The sequence below is a fragment of the Oncorhynchus masou genome, chromosome 22, assembly GCF_036934945.1.
Source record: "Oncorhynchus masou masou isolate Uvic2021 chromosome 22, UVic_Omas_1.1, whole genome shotgun sequence".
NCBI classification, from domain to species: Eukaryota; Metazoa; Chordata; class Actinopteri; order Salmoniformes; family Salmonidae; genus Oncorhynchus; species Oncorhynchus masou.
In genome coordinates this window covers 30,306,654-30,324,009 of record NC_088233.1, presented here as the reverse complement: position 1 = coordinate 30,324,009, position 17,356 = coordinate 30,306,654, and the positions used below count along the sequence as shown (strand labels likewise).

The following is a 17,356-nucleotide window of genomic DNA, read 5'->3' as shown; positions in this document are numbered from 1 at the left end:
TGTGTGTGTGTGTGTGTGTGTGTGTGTGTGTGTGTGTGTGCGTGTGTGTGTGTGTGTGTGCGTGTTCATCTCATCCCAACCCATCCCCCAGTGTTTTCCAAATTTCCGTCCAGTGTTTGTTTTGTAATCCCTGGTTCAGACGAGTCCAGGCAGATCCATACAAAACACCTCTCTCTCTCTCTCTCTCTCTCTCTCTCTCTCTCTCTCTCTCTCTCTCTCTCTCTCTCTCTCTCTCTCTCTCGTTGTTGAAGGTTTTGTTGTTTAGACCACCTCTAAAGGTATGGGGACTGACTTCCAGTAATAATAATATTGGAGGTGAGAACCCTGAGGATACACTCTTCAAAAAAGGGTTCCAAAAAGGTTATTCGACTGTCCCCGTAGAAAAACCCTTTTTGGTTCCAAGTAGAAATCTTTTGGATTCCATGTAGAACCCTCTTTTTTTCTACGAGTGTACTGTACTATATGCTGCTGGATATGTGGGTGTACTAAATCACATATGTGAACTCACATGCGCACGCACGGACACACACACATACAATGAAAAAAATGGAGATCAGAAAAACACAGGTCTCTTCCCCACAATGAACCATATTATAGTGTAAACAGCAACAACATATAGCGAGGTGATTAGTTGAAACAAGTGTGCTAGACTGAATCCTTCCCTGATGTAGTTTGTTGTCCCCATCTCTGTTTCCATAGCAACAGCTGTATGTGGGTTCGGGGGCGGGGCTAGCCCAGGTGTCCCTGAGCAGGTGTCACCTGTATGGTCAGGTGTGTGCAGAGTGTTGCCTTGCCAGAGATCCTTACTGCGCCTGGGACGGACACACCTGCTCACAATACGTCCCAGCATCCAAGAGGTAGAACACACACACACACACACACACACACACGCACACACACACACACACCCACCCACACCCACACCCCCACACACACACACGCACACGCACACGCACCCACACACACGCACACACACACACGCACACACGCACGCACGCACACACACACACACGCACGCACGCACGCACGCACACACACCCACACCCACACCCCCACACACACGCACGCACCCACCCCCCCCCCCACACACACACACACACGCACACACACCCCCACACACACACACATACACACACATTTTTTCAGGTGTATGATGGTGCAGAAAATGCCCAATAATGTCCTGTATAGTTTCTGTAACATGTTGTTAAGAACATATAAACTATACAGGAACATATAAAACAGCTGTCATATTGTTACTCCTTTCATCTGAGGTATCTGAAACATAGCAGGCCTCAGGACCCATAGATGACCTATTAGTTATCCATGAAATGAAGGGCATTTGTCATGAACTCTGACATGTCCAGACTTCCTTTTCAGATCAGGTATGAGTAGACGTCCACTAGCAGGATTTAATGAATCCGTAGAAGAGCGAAGGTTTCTATCATACCTTTCTAAATATGTTTTTGGTTTGCTTTTGTTTCTTTCGTGTTTCTCTCTGCCACAGGGCATTAACCCACTTTTCTCTCTCTCTCTCTCTCTCTCTCTTTCTCTCTCTCTCGCTCTCGCTCTTGCTCTCTCTGATTAGAAGCTCTCTGATGGGCTAATTATTAATGTACTGTCATTCTCCTTCTGTCTGTCATCTTTGTTTATATGGAGTGTTTGTGTATGTGTGTATATGTGTTTGTGTGTTTGCCCTATATTTTGGGGTCACACTATTGCATTATGGCTGAGGAGGGGTCATGTTATTGCATTGTGGGGTATAGAGGGGGTGGTTGGTTGGTGCCTGGTGGTACTTTGAAAACTGATCTGAGGACATACAGGCTGTAGAATACAAAACTCTACACATTACCTACATCTATGGGGGATAGCGAGAGATGGTGAGAGAGGGGAGAGCAAAACAGAGAAAATTACAGGGACGCATATATCTCAAGTTCAAGCTAAATCTATAGGATGTAGGTGGTTGACTGTGTAAACACCAATAGACCCATCCATAGCTTTCAGAGAGAGAGGCAGCTTTGGAATCTCTAGTCTTTGTCCAAAACACTTGAATATTTGGATATTGAGTTCAACTTGGCTATTGAGTTCAACTTGGATATTGGGTTCATCTTGGCTATTGAGTTCAACTTGGCTATTGGGTTCAACTTGACTATTGAGTTCAACTTGGATATTGGGTTCATCTTGGCTATTGAATTCAACTTGTATATTGGGTTCAACTTGGCTATTGGGTTCAGCTTGGCTATTGGGTTCCGTGTGTTCTTTACGTATCTGTGGTTGTCAGTTGTTGGGTTCAGTGTGTTATCCATATATGGTTGTTGTCAGTATGTTCAGCATGTTAGACAGATTGACCAGGTTTATCAGGACAGACAGAGCAGCTTCAATCACTGCCTGAAGTAACTCCTGTTACAGGTAATAGAAAGCCCCTGGAAAAAACTGATCTGGACTCACAGCAACACACACACACACACACACACGCACACACACACACACGCATGCAGAGAGAAAACCTTTTGTGTGTTACGAAGAGTAAAACATTGCCTTGACAGCAGGATGTGACCTTGTCACCTTTCTTGACCTCTCACCCCTAACCCTGCGGCGTGTGTGTGTGTTTATGTATGTGTTTTGTGTTGACAGGAGAGCCAGAAGACAAGACATCAAACATGGAGACCCATCCAGCCAGTGTTGGGACACAGAGGACAGTAAGTAACAACACTGCTGCTCTGACTCCCTCTACATGGTGTGTGGGTTGGTGTGCGACCGTGACAATCACAATATAACATGTTAACACTTTATGGATATATTTCTGTGTTCTCAGCTCTGCGTGGAGGCAGGGTGGAGGAGAGGACAATGTTTGGGGTGGAGAATAACTCGACCTTCCTGGAGTGTCTCCCCAAATCACAACAGACCACCACACGCTGGTTCATACATAGACCTGGAGCTGAACACAGAGAGGAGGTGAGACAGAACACACACGCACACACACACGCACGCACGCACGCACACACACACGCACACGCACACACACACACATAGGCCACACACATACAACTACCCTTGGTGGGGACACAAAATTCAGTCCTATTCAAAATCCTATTCTTCCTAACCCTAAATCTAACCCTCACCCCAACCTTCACCCCAAAACCTAACCTTAACCCTAGCCCCTAACCCTAAACCTAATTCTAATCCTTACACTTATTCTAACCTTAACCCTAATCCCCCTAGAAATCAACAAAATGTTCCCAGTTGGTCATATTTTTGTTTGTTTACTATTCTTTTGGGAACACACACACACACACACACATTGTAGAGAGGGGTCAAAGAAGAAGTAGTAAGTAATGTGTTATCAGAGGCTTACAGTGCTAGCATTACTAGAGAGGTTATAAGTCATCACATGTCTGATACACAGACTATTTAACTGCCTAGAACAGACACTCTCTCTGTTACATCATATACCCTTACATAACAGCATAACAACACACCCAAACACAACAACCTGGAGGGGGCTTAGATGTTCTACACGGTTTATGGGCTCCTTTCTCTTGTTCTGTTTCACATTGCCCCCAAATACAAAGATAATATACTGCTCATGGCTGGGGAAACAAAGGATTACGGAAAGAGAAAGTCTCTACTGCGAGGAAACATCAACCCTTGGGTGAAACGTCTGTCCAAAAGTGGGACGAACGGATATGCTGGCCATTTTGACTAGGATTTAGTCTTGTTTTCGTACGGTCACTATGTCATGCACCTTCCCTCCTTTCTTCCTTGGAGTGATCTTGATCTGTCACAACTGAATAGGTGAGCTGTTTCACTACAAAGCTTTCACCAATCCACTTCATATCAAATGATGTCTACACAGTTATATATCGTTACAGTGTTCTAACAGAGTCTTAACGTTACTAGTCAGTCAGCAATTTTAAGGTTAAATATTTGAAGTGGTGTACCTGAGTCCACTGTTGCCCTCTGACCGGAAGCTGAGAGTTTTTCACTCTAGTTTTTACCAGAATGGTCCGTTTGACTTTGGAACCCCCGGGGTTACTGTAGAAAGAGGAAGAAGAGGAAGAGGGGAGGAGGAGGAGAGGAGGAGGTCAGGAGAAGGGTAATAGGTAACAGTATCTCAGACAAGGTTACTCATTAAAAAGTCTCAGACAAGGTTACTCATTAAACATCAAAGAATACCTGAACCTTGTCTGAGACCTACACAGTCAACTGTCAACTCTCACCTTTGTAGAACAAAGAGCTGATGACCAGCGGTCAATCCCTAGTGGCTTCCAGATGGAGATCACAGATAGTGATTCACTAGCACAGTCCATCCATCACTCTCTTTCTCTTTTATTCTCTCTCTCTTCCTTACTCTACTCTCCTATTCCTCATCCTCCTATTTCGTCCTCGCTCCCTGAACTCATACTGGTCGTTATGAGTCGAATTAACCTTCTAAAACTTTTGTCTCTGGTCGAGGTGGTGACTGACTGAGACCAGACACTGGAAGAGAGAGAGGGAGAGTTAGAGGGAAATTGAGAGGGAGAGGGACAGAGAGAGGGACAAAGAGAGGGAGACTGGGAGATACATGTGTTTGTATTGGAGGAGTGGAACCGGTAGGTGAAGTGAAGAGAAAGGGAGGGGAGGGGACAGGGAGGGGAGGTTTTGGTAAGGGGAGATGAGGAGAGAGAGACATCATTTTTTTGGGGTAAGGGGAGGTGAGACGATTGAGACAGGTTTTTTGTGGGAAAGGGGAGGTGAGGAAAGCAGCTCATTGAGGTTGACACTCATCTCCTGAACCAGACCATAGAGATTGGTCTAGTCAACACCTCCTGTGTGTGTGTGTGTGTGTGTGTGTGTGTGTGTGTGTGTGTGTGTGTGTGTGTGTGTGTGTGTGTGTGTGTGTGTGTGTGTGCGTGCGTAACCGCGTTCCCCCACATGGGAAACCATAGCCCAGGCAAGGCCATGTGTGTTAGAAACACAATGGGAAGGAGGTTGAAGGATTGGATGCAGGAGTTCTCTCTCTGGAATAGTTTGACCCTGACTATGTTGAATGGTGTAGATACATGTTATACAGAAGTCCCACAGAGAGCAACATTCACACTAGCAGCTGTCCAGATACATGCTACTGGTGGAATGACCTTTAGAGGAGCTTTCATTTATCAACCTTTATTATATATTGTGTGGGTGGTCTTACAGCTGGACTTTCATATAGTAGCAGGTGATGTCTGTTTTATTTCACTTTCCATCCTATTTTTATTTCATAATTTCAGACTCCTCCCATCAGCCTTTCCCTTCTTCCCTCTGTCCTCCGTCTCATTCCACCTGCCCCCGACCTCTCCTCAATCCCTTCCACCTGCCCCCGACCTCTCCTCAATCCCTTCCTCCCTTCTACCTGCCCCCGACCTCTTTCATCTGTTTCCTTCTTCTCCCCCTTCTCCTCTCTCCCTCTCACCATAATAAGTATCATGTCAGAATTATGTGAAAAATACATTCCACTCTACAAACTACATTCAGATTCCTCCTGAAACCTCCTGACCCTTTTGTAGAGGATGTATGTTTAATAGCACTGTGGTAAGTACTAGTGTAGAACCTCTTTATTTGGGCTTACCATGTTTACTTCTGAATCCGGACTCATCATATCACAGCTGTAGTAGAGTTGTACACATCATCAATGTCAAGATGGAGAGATACTCTACTGACTGACACACACACACACACACACACACACACACACACACACACACACACACATCACACACAGACTAGCTGGCCTTAATGCGTGGGACATGAATGATCTCTTCCACATCAAAGCACTCCAATCTATACCTAGTGGACTCCTTATATCTCCAGGAGTGATACCAATATTTATTTTCTGCTTTAAGTATGTCTTCCCAGTAGCCTATTCGGTGTGTGAACTGCTGACTGCTCATAACTTACAGCTGATTAAGGGGCAGGCCAATTTGGGACTGTTTTGGTAGTCAGTGGCTCTATAGGACGGGTAGTGGTTTCACTGCTTTTCTGAGTATATAACCAGCTTCCCAGGCTCCATCTCAGTGAGCTTCATTCTATATAGAGGACTCCTGATATCTCCAGGAGTGAGACATAGAATTGTTGTCTTCATCTGTTGTTGTCTAGTATTGTCTTCTTGCTAGCTAGTGTCATCTACTTTAAGTGCTGTCTGTCTGACCAATAGCTACTTGGTGTGTGAACTGCTGACTGCTCATAACCTGTAGCTGATTGTTGACACGTCAACCAGGATTAAGGGGCAGGGCAATTTGTGAATTCTGTTGTTTTGATAATCAGTGGCTTTATTGGAGGGGGAGTGGTTTCTCCTCTCCTAGGCAGGCAGCATTTAGTACCGGGAAGTGCACTCTTCACCTCCAGTAGGAAACTAGTGTTAGTATTTCAGTCTAATATAATAAGACCTTTAGGTTTTTATCCAAAGCGACTTACAGTCATGCATGCATACATTTTAAGTACAGATGGTCCCAGGAATCAAACCCACTATCATGGTGTTGCAAGGCACCATACTCTACCAACTGAGCCACAGAGGACCTCAGACGACCAGTCTCCTCTGTTAGCTCAGCCGGAGCTGTAGGCAGCGGTCTCATCGCCAAAACCAAGACAGTTCTGCGGAGCTGTAGGCAGCGGTCTCATCGCCAAAACCAAGACAGTTCTGCGGAGCTGTGGGCAGCGGTCTCATCGCCAGAACCAAGACAGTTCTGCGGAGCTGTTCGAGGGAGGAAAGAGAGGAAGGCTCCACACCACTCTCTCATTTGAGAATCTTACCTAGTTATTTTCAGATCTCAGAGTTATTTTGTAGCTTTGCCAACTGTGTGTCTTTGCTATACCTGTTAGCTTGACAGACGCTCCCCACCCCTTGGCTGCAACCCTTCTAATTTAATGTACCCTGCGCAAACAACCCATGTGGAATTCCTGGTCCCCAGCAGCGGTTGGACCTGCTGATCTGCGGTCAAGAACGCCACGTTCATCTCAGCCTATGCTGCCTTTTTGGCCCATAACGTAAAGATGAATCACCCCAGAGAACAATGTTACTCCAGCTGCTCTCTTGTCATCGGACTATGTATTCTCTCATAGTCCAAGAGCATTTTGTCATCGCGGTACTGGCACAGGGCTACTCATTTCACCTAAATGCAGAAATTGATTTTCTCTTTAGTCTCTCACTCATCTGTCCATCTCCTAATTTGAATTCCATGCTGTCACTGTCACATGTCCTCTCACGATTTACATTGTTGTCATCTATCGCCCACCAGATGCCTTTAGCGAGTTCCTCAATTGATCTTGACACCTTGATAAGCTAATTTCCTGACCGGTGGCTCACCGCTCTTTGTACTGGCCGACTTCAACATCCCGATGTCTGCCTTCGATTCATTTCTTTCCAACTCTTTGATTCCCCTCCTTGCCTATTTTTACCTCACCCAGTCCCCTCCCACTCACAAGGCAGGCAATATGCTTGATTTCATCTTTACTAGAGGCTGTTCGCCTACTAACCTCACTGAAACCCCCCTTCAAGTCTCGGATCACAATTGTTTTCCCCCTTTCCTCAAATCCTAACCACTCAGCCCCTACCCAGATGGTCAATTGCCATCACAATCCTCGCTCTCTCTCTTCCGCTACTCTCTCCTCTTCTATCCTATCATCACTCTCTTCTGCTAAATCCATCTACCTCCTATCTCCTGGTTCTGCCTCATCAACCCTGCTCTCCTTCCTTTCCGCATCCTATAACTCCCACTGTCACCTTTCCTCCTGTCCGACTCTGCCCTTCCCTCCTGCTCTGTGGCTGAGTGACTCATTGCAAGCTTACAGAACAGGGCTGCGGGCAGCTAAGTGAAAATGGAGGAAAACTAAACATCCGGAGTACCTATCGTATGTTCACTCCCTCCTCTCCACCTTTTTTTCCTCTTTATCCACTGTTAATGCCACTTTCTATCGCTCTACAAGCTTCTTCCTCTAATCCCAGGAAACTCTTTTCCACCTTATCTTCCCTCCTTAATCCTCTGACAATCCCCCTCCCTCCTCTCTCTGCGGACGACTTTGTCAACAACTTTGAAAAGAAGGTTAACAACATCCTCTCCTCATTTACTCAGCCTAATGAGTCCACTGGTCTCACTCACACAACTACCCTATGCCTTGATCTCTTTCTCCCCTCTCTCCAGATGAGAAACTAGTGAGGTCCGGCCGCACGACAACCTGCCCGCTCGACCCCATCTCTTCCTCCCTTCTCCAGACCATCTCTGGAGACCTTCTCCCATTCCTCACTTCCCTCATCAACTCATCCACTGGATGCGTCCCCTCTGACTTCAAAATGGCCAGTGTTGCTCCCCTCCTCAAGAAACCAAGACTCTCTGATGTCAAAAACTACAGATTATACATCCCTTCTTTCTTTTATTTCCAAAACTGTTGAGCATGCTATCTCTGACCAACACTCTCGCTATCTCTCTCAGAACAATCTTCTTGATCCTAACCAGTCACTCTTCAAGACGGGTCACTCAACCGAGACTGCTCTTCTCTGTGTGATGGAGGCTCTCCACACTGCCAAAGCTGACTCTCTCTCCTCTGTTCTCATCCTCCAAGATCTATCTGCTGCCTTCGACTCCATGATCCTCCTCTCCACCCTCTCAGGGCTGGGGATCTCAGACTCTATCAGATCATCCTCTCCACCCTCTCAGGGCTGGGGATCTCAGACTCTATCAGATCCTCCTCTCCACCCTCTCAGGGCTGGGGATCTCAGACTCTATCAGATCATCCTCTCCACCCTCTCAGGGCTTAGGATCTCAGACTCTATCAGATCATCCTCTCCACCCTCTCAGGGCTGGGGATCTCAGACTCTATCAGATCATCCTCTCCACCCTCTCAGGGCGGGGCGTCTCAGACTCTATCAGATCCTCCTCTCCACCCTCTCAGGGCTGGGGATCTCAGACTCTATCAGATCATCCTCTCCACCCTCTCAGGGCTGGGGATCTCAGACTCTATCAGATCATCCTCTCCACCCTCTCAGGGCTAGGGATCTCAGACTCTATCAGATCATCCTCTCCACCCTCTCAGGGCTGGGGATCTCAGACTCTATCAGATCCTCCTCTCCACCCTCTCAGGGCTGGGGATCTCAGACTCTATCAGATCATCCTCTCCACCCTCTCAGGGCTGGGGATCTCAGACTCTATCAGATCATCCTCTCCACCCTCTCAGGGCTGGGGATCTCAGACTCTATCAGATCATCCTCTCCACCCTCTCAGGGCTGGGGATCTCAGACTCTATCAGATCATCCTCTCCACCCTCTCAGGGCTGGGGATCTCAGACTCTATCAGATCATCCTCTCCACCCTCTCAGGGCTGGGGATCTCAGACTCTATCAGATCATCCTCTCCACCCTCTCAGGGCTGGGGATCTCAGACTCTATCAGATCATCCTCTCCACCCTCTCAGGGCTGGGGATCTCAGACTCTATCAGATCATCATCTCCACCCTCTCAGGGCTGGGGATCTCAGACTCTATCAGATCATCATCTCCACCCTCTCAGGGCGGGGCGTCTCAGACTATCAGATCATCCTCTCCACCCTCTCAGGGCGGGGCGTCTCAGTCTCTGCACACTCTTGGATTGCATCCTACCTGGCAGGACCATTCTACGAGGAGACATGGAGAAGATCTGTGTCTGCACCACGTGCTTTCACTACTGATGTCCCCCAGGTTTCGGTTCTAGGCCGGTTTAACTACTTTTCTTCTCCTCTTCTCTCCTCTTCTCCGTCATATCCTGACATGGTCTCTCCTATCATAGCTATGCTGATGACACTCAACTACTTTTCTCCTTCCCCCCTTCTGACATCCAGGTGGCAAAAAGCATCTGTGCGTACCTGGTATATATATCTCAGTTTGGATGTCGGCCCACCAACTCAAGCTCAACATCGACAAATGGAGTGTCTCTTCCTACCAGGGAGGCCTTGCGGTGTCCCTTGCCCAGAGTGCAAATAACCTTGGCCTTTCCCTGGACAACACCCTGTCGTTCTTTGCAAACATCAAAGCAGTGACTCGCTCCTGCAGGTTCATGCTCTTCAACACCCATAGAGTACGACCCTACCTCACACAGGAAGTGGCGCAAGTCCTAATCCAGAAACTTGTCAGTTCCCGTCTGGACTACTGCAACTCGCTGTTGGCTGTGCTCCCAGCTTGTGTCATCAAACCCCTGCAACTTATCCAGAACCCTGCAGCACGCCTGCTGTTCCATCTTCACCAGTTCTCCCGTGTCACCCCGCTCCTCCCGTGTCACCCCGCTCCTCCCGTGTCACCCCGCTCATCCTGTGTCACCCCGCTCCTCCCGTGTCACCCCGCTCCTCCCATGTCACCCCGCTCCTCCCGTGTCACCACCGCTCATCCCGTGTCACCCCGCTCCTCCCATGTCACCCCGCTCCTCCCGTGTCACCACCGCTCATCCCGTGTCACCCCGCTCATCCCGTGTCACCCCGCTCCTCCCGTGTCACCCCGCTCCTCCCGTGTCACCCCGCTCATCCCGTGTCACCACCGCTCATCCCGTGTCACCCCGCTCCTCCCGTGTCACCCCGCTCCTCCCGTGTCACCCCGCTCCTCCCGTGTCACCCCGCTCCTCCCGTGTCACCCCGGTCCTCCCGTGTCACCCCGCTCCTCCCGTGTCACCCCGCTCCTCCCGTGTCACCCCGCTCCTCCCATGTCACCCCGCTCCTCCCGTGTCACCCCGCTCATCCCGTGTCACCCCGCTCCTCCCATGTCACCCCGCTCCTCCCGTGTCACCCCGCTCCTCCTGTGTCACCCCGCTCCTCCCATGTCACCCCGCTCCTCCCGTGTCACCCCGCTCCTCCAGTGTCACCCCGCTCCTCCTGTGTCACCCCGCTCCTCCTGTGTCACCCCGCTCCTCCCGTGTCACCCCGCTCCTCCTGTGTCACCCCGCTCCTCCCGTGTCACCCCGCTCCTCCCGTGTCACCCCGCTCATCCCGTGTCACCCCGCTCCTCCCGTGTCACCCCGCTCCTCCCGTGTCATCCCACTCATCCCGTGTCATCCCGCTCATCCCGTGTCACCCCGCTCCTCCCGTGTCACCCCGCTCCTCCCGTGTCACCCCGCTCCTCCTGTGTCACCCCGCTCCTCCCGTGTCACCCCGCTCCTCCTGTGTCACCCCGCTCCTCCCGTGTCATCCCACTCATCCCGTGTCATCCCGCTCATCCCGTGTCACCCCGCTCCTCCTGTGTCACCCCGCTCCTCCCGTGTCACCCCGCTCATCCCATGTCACCCCGCTCCTCAGCACACTCCACTGACTTCCAGACGAAAATCGCATCCACTACAAGAACATGGTGTTTGCCTACAGAGGAGCAAGAGGAACTGCCTCTCTTCCAAAAGCATCTGCAACCCTACCTCTTCAAATAATATCTAAATAATCCCACAGTACCCTCCCTCACACCCCCTCCTCAGCCACCTCCCGCCCCCCAAAAAGCCTTTTGTGAACTAACACTCACACTTTCCTTTTACCCCCTTACTTGCTCTGATTCTGCTGATATTGATACTTTATTGATAAAAATGTACTTACTCTGACTGAGATATGCAGTTGTCCCACCTAAAAAAAATGTAAATGAAATGTAAGTCACTATGGATAAGAGCATATGCTAAATGACTAAAATGTAAAACTGTCTGTGTTTTCAGTTTATTAACCTCTGGCAGGTGGTAAGAGAGCAGCCTGAGGGGGGAAGTATGCATTAAAGCACTCCCGCTTGCTTCCTCTTTATCTCAGTCACACACACACACAGCCCAGCTGTGTTGTTTTAGGCCATGCCACCTGATGAATCATGGTAGATGTTAGTGAGCATGAAGAAAGGATCATTATCACTCTGATATGCTAGCACCGCTGACCCTGACACACACACACACACCTCTGACCCCATCAGTTAACACACACCGCATCCAAACCCTTAATGTGCATCCTGTTCCAAGGGTCATTGCCGTGCTTAAAACACCTTGGGTACAAATTAGCCGTGTGTTTGTGACACTGTGGGAGGTATTGGAGTGTGTGAGATGTTGTTGAAGGGTTACGATCTGGTGCCGATAGGTCTGGTATCCCTGTTAGGCCAGAGATCATACATTCCATATGTTTCATACCAATCATATAGGTTTGTTAAGGTTTTCTTGCTTATTTCCCTGCTTATTTTTTCTTGGTGAGTTAGGCTTAAAGTCTGTCCAATGTCCAGTCTGTCCAATTCCTATTCTAGATGGTTCCCAGCAAACCAAAATCAGTTCTGTGAAAGTTCCCAGAACATCCGTTAGGTCGCAGCAAATGTTCTAAAAACACAAAAACTGTACAATAATTTTTATTTAACCTTTATTTAACTTGGCAAGTCAGTTAAAAACGAATTCTTATTTACGATGACGGCCTACACCGGCCAAACCCGGACGACCCTGGGCCAGTTCTGCAGCACCCTATGGGACTCCCAATCACGTCCGGTTGTGACACAGCCTCAATTCTAACCAGGGTGTCTGTAGTGACTCTTCTGAGATGCAGTGCCTTAGACCACTGTGCGACTCGGAAGCCCACTTGTCATGCTGATGATTATAGAATGTTTGTATAAAACATTTGCCTGATGTTGCAAGAACGTTCCTAGAACACGTTTAATGTGTTTAAAGGTTCCCAGAATGTTTCTTTAGGTTGTGGGAACATTGTGGGGCTATGACTGTCCAGTTGTGCTGACATTCCGATAATGTCTGACAGAACAGACTTTCTGTGTTCTTTAAAGGTTCCCAGAACATTTAATTAGGTTGTGGGAACAATGAGGTTCCCAAAGCACAAAATATGCTCAGTTGTGATGACATTCATACAATGTTTAAGTTAGGTTGAACAAGACATTCCTATAATGGTGTAAGAATGTTGCCAGAACACCTGGTCTATGTTCTTTAAAGGGTCCCAGAACATTTAATTCAATTATGGGCGCTGTCTGGGATGTTGCAAGAATATGCACAGAACATTCCCACAATGTTGCACAATTTTCCACAATTTCCAAATAAGTAATTTATGAAATTCATAGCAAATTCATTCATACACTATGTTATTATACCTGGAAACCTAATGAGGACGTTTGGGGAATGTTCTGTGGTGGTTGTTTTATACATTCCTTAAATGTTTTTGCGAAGTTATCATACTAATGTTAGATAAAACCCTAACTAGAACTGGGAATTTTAGCTAATGTTTCCGGTTTGCTGGGTTGTCTCTGTAGAGTACTATATGAATGTTTATAGCTAATATTCTGTAATCTCACCCCCTCTCCCAGGTGAGGCCAGATGACAGAGTGGTCCATACAGGCCAAGGTCTCCTCATTCGCTCCCTCCATCCTGCCGATGCCGGCATGTACGTGTGTATGGCACAGGAGCACACACACTTCACACACACTCTGCTCCGCCTCACGCTGCGCCTCATTTCATACGGGCATCTTGACGGGCGGCCAAAGCCCAGCAAGGTCCCCAGTGTTGAGGTTCGCCCCGGGGCAGAGTCTCGTCAGCGCTATAAGGACTACCTGCGTGTGATGAGTTCTCCCATGGGCTCGCTGGAGGAGTACTGTGATTCGCTTTGGCTGGAGAAGAGGCCGGCCAATAGGAGAGGTGGAAGAGGGCAGGGGGTGGGGAAATGGAAACACATCCAGGAGCTGAAGAAAAGCAGGAACAGACGACACCACGGACAGAGGAATGGAGAGAGGAATGGAGAGAGGGATAAAGAGATGGATGGACAGAGGGTAGTGAGGCAGAGGAGAGGTTGAGCTGGTGAGGATACCAAAAAGGAGGAGGGAGAACAGCAGTCACAAAAAGTGTCATTAGGGGAAACCATCAATGTTTATAGTGGTAAAGGGGGGCCATGGGTAAGATGATCAAACAAGTAGTTATACTTGAGGGAAAGTTATAGGGACCACAATACAATCTTAGAAAAAAAATATTCCAATAGGGTTCTTTGGCTGTCCCCATAGGAGAGCCCTTTCTGCTTCCAGCTAGAACCTTTTTGGGTTCCATGTAGGAGCCTCTGTAGAAAGAGTTGTACCTTGAACCAAAATGGTTCTACTTGCAACCAAAAAGGGTTCAATGAGGGTGTAGACTGCTAAGAGTAGACTGCTGTCACAGGTATGATCGTATTTTATACCAGTCAAACACTCATAGGACTTACATAGGTCTGGCTTTTCAAACTACACTACCCATGATACCTCTGGCTGTGACCAGGTTTGTATCTCAATATTGTCTCAGTGCTTTTACTGTTTTATGGTTGTGGCTAGAAGGGATGCAGCTAATGTCAAATGTGATTTCAAACTCCCGTGAGAGTTTGGAATTTGTCCATTTTTCACAAACACAGCATTTTTTTTTAAATTGTTCCAAATATCAGATTTCGAAGTGTTTAACGTTAAGTTCAGGCATTAACTCCAAATTCTCAAGGTTAGTCATTAACTTCGAATGGTTAAGGTTAGGGTAATAAGGTTAAGGGTAACGGTTAAGTTTTTTGGATAGGCTTGAAACAAAAATTACTTTCTTTTGCTAGATTTGAACTTTCAATCTGACGCAGATGCTTATCCACCATTCCCGTCCACAACACCCTAGCAAAACCAGTGTTCCCTGTTGTCCCTAGTGGCCAGTTTCCACGTCATCTCCCGTCGTCCTCAGACATGGATGGACGTTAAATACTGACTAGTATCATGGGTGACATGGCTAAGCCAGTATGGTCTGAGTTCACAACAAGTGTGTGATGTCACTGAACTTCGCTGCATCCCTTCTAGCCATGACCCTATTTGATCCTATTGAGATGTGGCCCATCGGTCAGTAGTGTGTGTTAATCAGATGCATTCATGTTGAATGACTGTAAATACTTCTATAACATGTACAGGAGAAACTGCCTGCTCTAGATAAGCTTAGCTATGACCTATTCTACTGCTACTATAATAATCATGTATTATGTCTGGAATGAACAAAGAATCATATTTTTGTACAAAGTGAATGTTTCTGTTTTTGTAGGTGTATTTTGGTATTGCCTAAAAGTGATTGAAATAAACTCTTACCTTATAATCCTGAATGAGTATGGAGAGGGAGAGAGAATGAGACAGAGAAATAAAAAGTGCGTCATAAGTGTATTTTTGTACCGCAGTGAACTTTTTCAGCTCAGCTGGTCCAGTCCTGATATAAAAGCAGCCTTGCACACACACACACACGCACACACACACCCAGACACACACCCAGACACACACACGCACGGAGATGTCAGGATGATTCAGTTCCAGTTGGCCGTAGATGCTGTAGGGCAGAACTGTGTGTGTCTGGGAGATACAGCTGATGTGCAGGATATATTGGTTTGTCAGTATTGGGCTGATAGGACAGACTATAACAGCATAAAGCCTAAGGGGTTTTTGGTTCCGAAAAGGTCTTGTGGTCTTGCGATGTAGTGTTGTATAACCTCTGTATTCTGCATAGATAGTTAGTGTTGTATTATTGAGTATATTGCTCTGGCAACATTGACATTAGTCTGACAATGTAATTCACTGTGTATCACCTCATGACTGTCCCTAATTGCTATCACCAGTTTACTTAGATATGATTGGTTTAAGTAATGCAATTCCTCAAATATGATTAGTTTAGATGGCATCTCCTTTGTCAGTGCTGACTGGTATGAGTAGACAGTTACCCTGACATGCTCCCTGAGGCTTGATTCCATTTGGGTCCCTATCCCTTCACCTACATGCTGTATGTTTTCCTTGACCTACGTAGTAGCACCTACCCCTTTCCCCTGCTTTCCTTGTTAGTGATGGTCCTTGTAGCCCTACAATAGACTTAAAGATGCACTCTGGGTTAAGCACTTTTATTTTTACACATAATGCACAAATTGGATTTGTAAAATATCATACAAATTACAAAATGTGTAAAATATCACATGAAATGGATGATGTAGTACACAAAAACTGTGACTCGTTTTGGCTTGTGAGCACAACTTGTAACTGCTGGCTGAAATTATACTAACGTTTTTAGAGTGCATTTTTAATGTAGCGTCAACCATGTTAATTTCTCCTATCTATGGAAATAACTGAAGCACACAGGAAGGACACACAATTTTGGAAATTGCTTTAAATATGATTGCAGTTGTTGTATGGCATTGAAAAGCACTGCTTGGTGTAAAAGGTTGTTTCTCTCGCATCATTTGATACCAGAACATATACATTTTCCTTCTCCTCCCCGCAGCGATTTCCCTCTCTGTCCCATAACAATGATGATTAATATTTCAGCTTGACTGTGCGTTGCATTGAGGAGCTCTTCTATCTCGCCCTATTGCTTATTTATCAGTAAGAGGAACAGAACACAGAGGATCTCTCTCTCTCTCTCTCTGAAAGGAAACAGGAGACCAGGGGGAGCAGAGGAGCCAAACAAGGCACAGCCTTACGATTAACCTCCATCAGAGAGCAGAGAGACGCCTGAAACAGCAGCCTTAATCTGCCCATTATAATGCTCACACACATTGTTAACGATCTTAATGTTCACACAACAGTAATCGCATTGCTACTATATTTCATTTGTCAGTGTAATCTCTGTTTCGTGGTTGTTTTCTTCTTATGCTTTCTGAGGTTGTCAGAAGACCACAGGAATCACTGGGGGAAATCCTGCATTTGTTTCTAAATGTTTTATACTCTCTGATGGTCTCACATATCCATTAGTATGGGATTGTGTTCCAGTCATACCCTTGGCCCCACTTCTGCCCCTTTCACCAAACTCCCACTGTCTCACAGACAGTTAGCCCACTCCATAGGGAGAGGAGAGAGGGAAAGACAAGGAAAGAGAACGACAGAGGAGAAAGGTGACGAGAAGGGCTATATGAGTAGGAATGGACAGCATCAGAAGGGCACTGAAGGGAGATGGGGAGGATGAAGTGTGGTTAAGGCTGGAGGCTCGATGGGTTGCATCAAGAGGTGAGAAGAATGGGTGAGAGGACTGGGAGAGGGTGGACTAGAACAGAGAGCAGTAGACAGAGAAAGGGTTCTCTTCAGGGGTAGAGGAGGGGGACCGGGAGAGGGAGAGGGGGACTAGAACAGAGAGCAGTAGACAGAGAAAGAGTTCTCTACAGGGGTAGAGGAGGGGGACAGGGAGAGGGAGAGGGTGGACTAGAACAGAGAGCAGTCGACAGAGAAAGAGTTCTCTACAGGGTTAGAGGAGGGGGACAGGGAGAGGGAGAGGGTGGACTAGAACAGAGAGCAGTCGACAGAGAAAGAGTTCTCTACAGGGTTAGAGGAGGGGGACAGGGAGAGGGAGAGGGGGGACTAGAACAGAGAACAGTAGACAGAGAAAGAGTTCTCTACAGGGTTAGAGGAGGGGGACAGGGAGAGGGAGAGGGGGGACTAGAA

The 17,356-nt window shown here is 47.4% G+C and overlaps 1 protein-coding gene across 2 annotated transcripts in view; it reads left to right on the top strand.

Annotated features, from left to right (window-relative positions):
• Positions 1-15,097, top strand: part of sema3d (sema domain, immunoglobulin domain (Ig), short basic domain, secreted, (semaphorin) 3D) — a 67,593-nt gene extending 52,496 nt beyond the window's left edge. For both annotated transcript variants that reach the window (XM_064929845.1, XM_064929844.1), the window contains exons 15-18: positions 700-857; positions 2,632-2,696; positions 2,813-2,952; positions 13,271-15,097. In XM_064929845.1, coding sequence (XP_064785917.1) covers positions 700-857; positions 2,632-2,696; positions 2,813-2,952; positions 13,271-13,753 — 846 coding nt within the window. In that variant the 3' untranslated portion in view covers positions 13,754-15,097. The remainder of the gene's footprint in view (positions 1-699; positions 858-2,631; positions 2,697-2,812; positions 2,953-13,270) is intronic.
• The last annotated feature ends 2,259 nt before the right edge of the window (positions 15,098-17,356 follow it).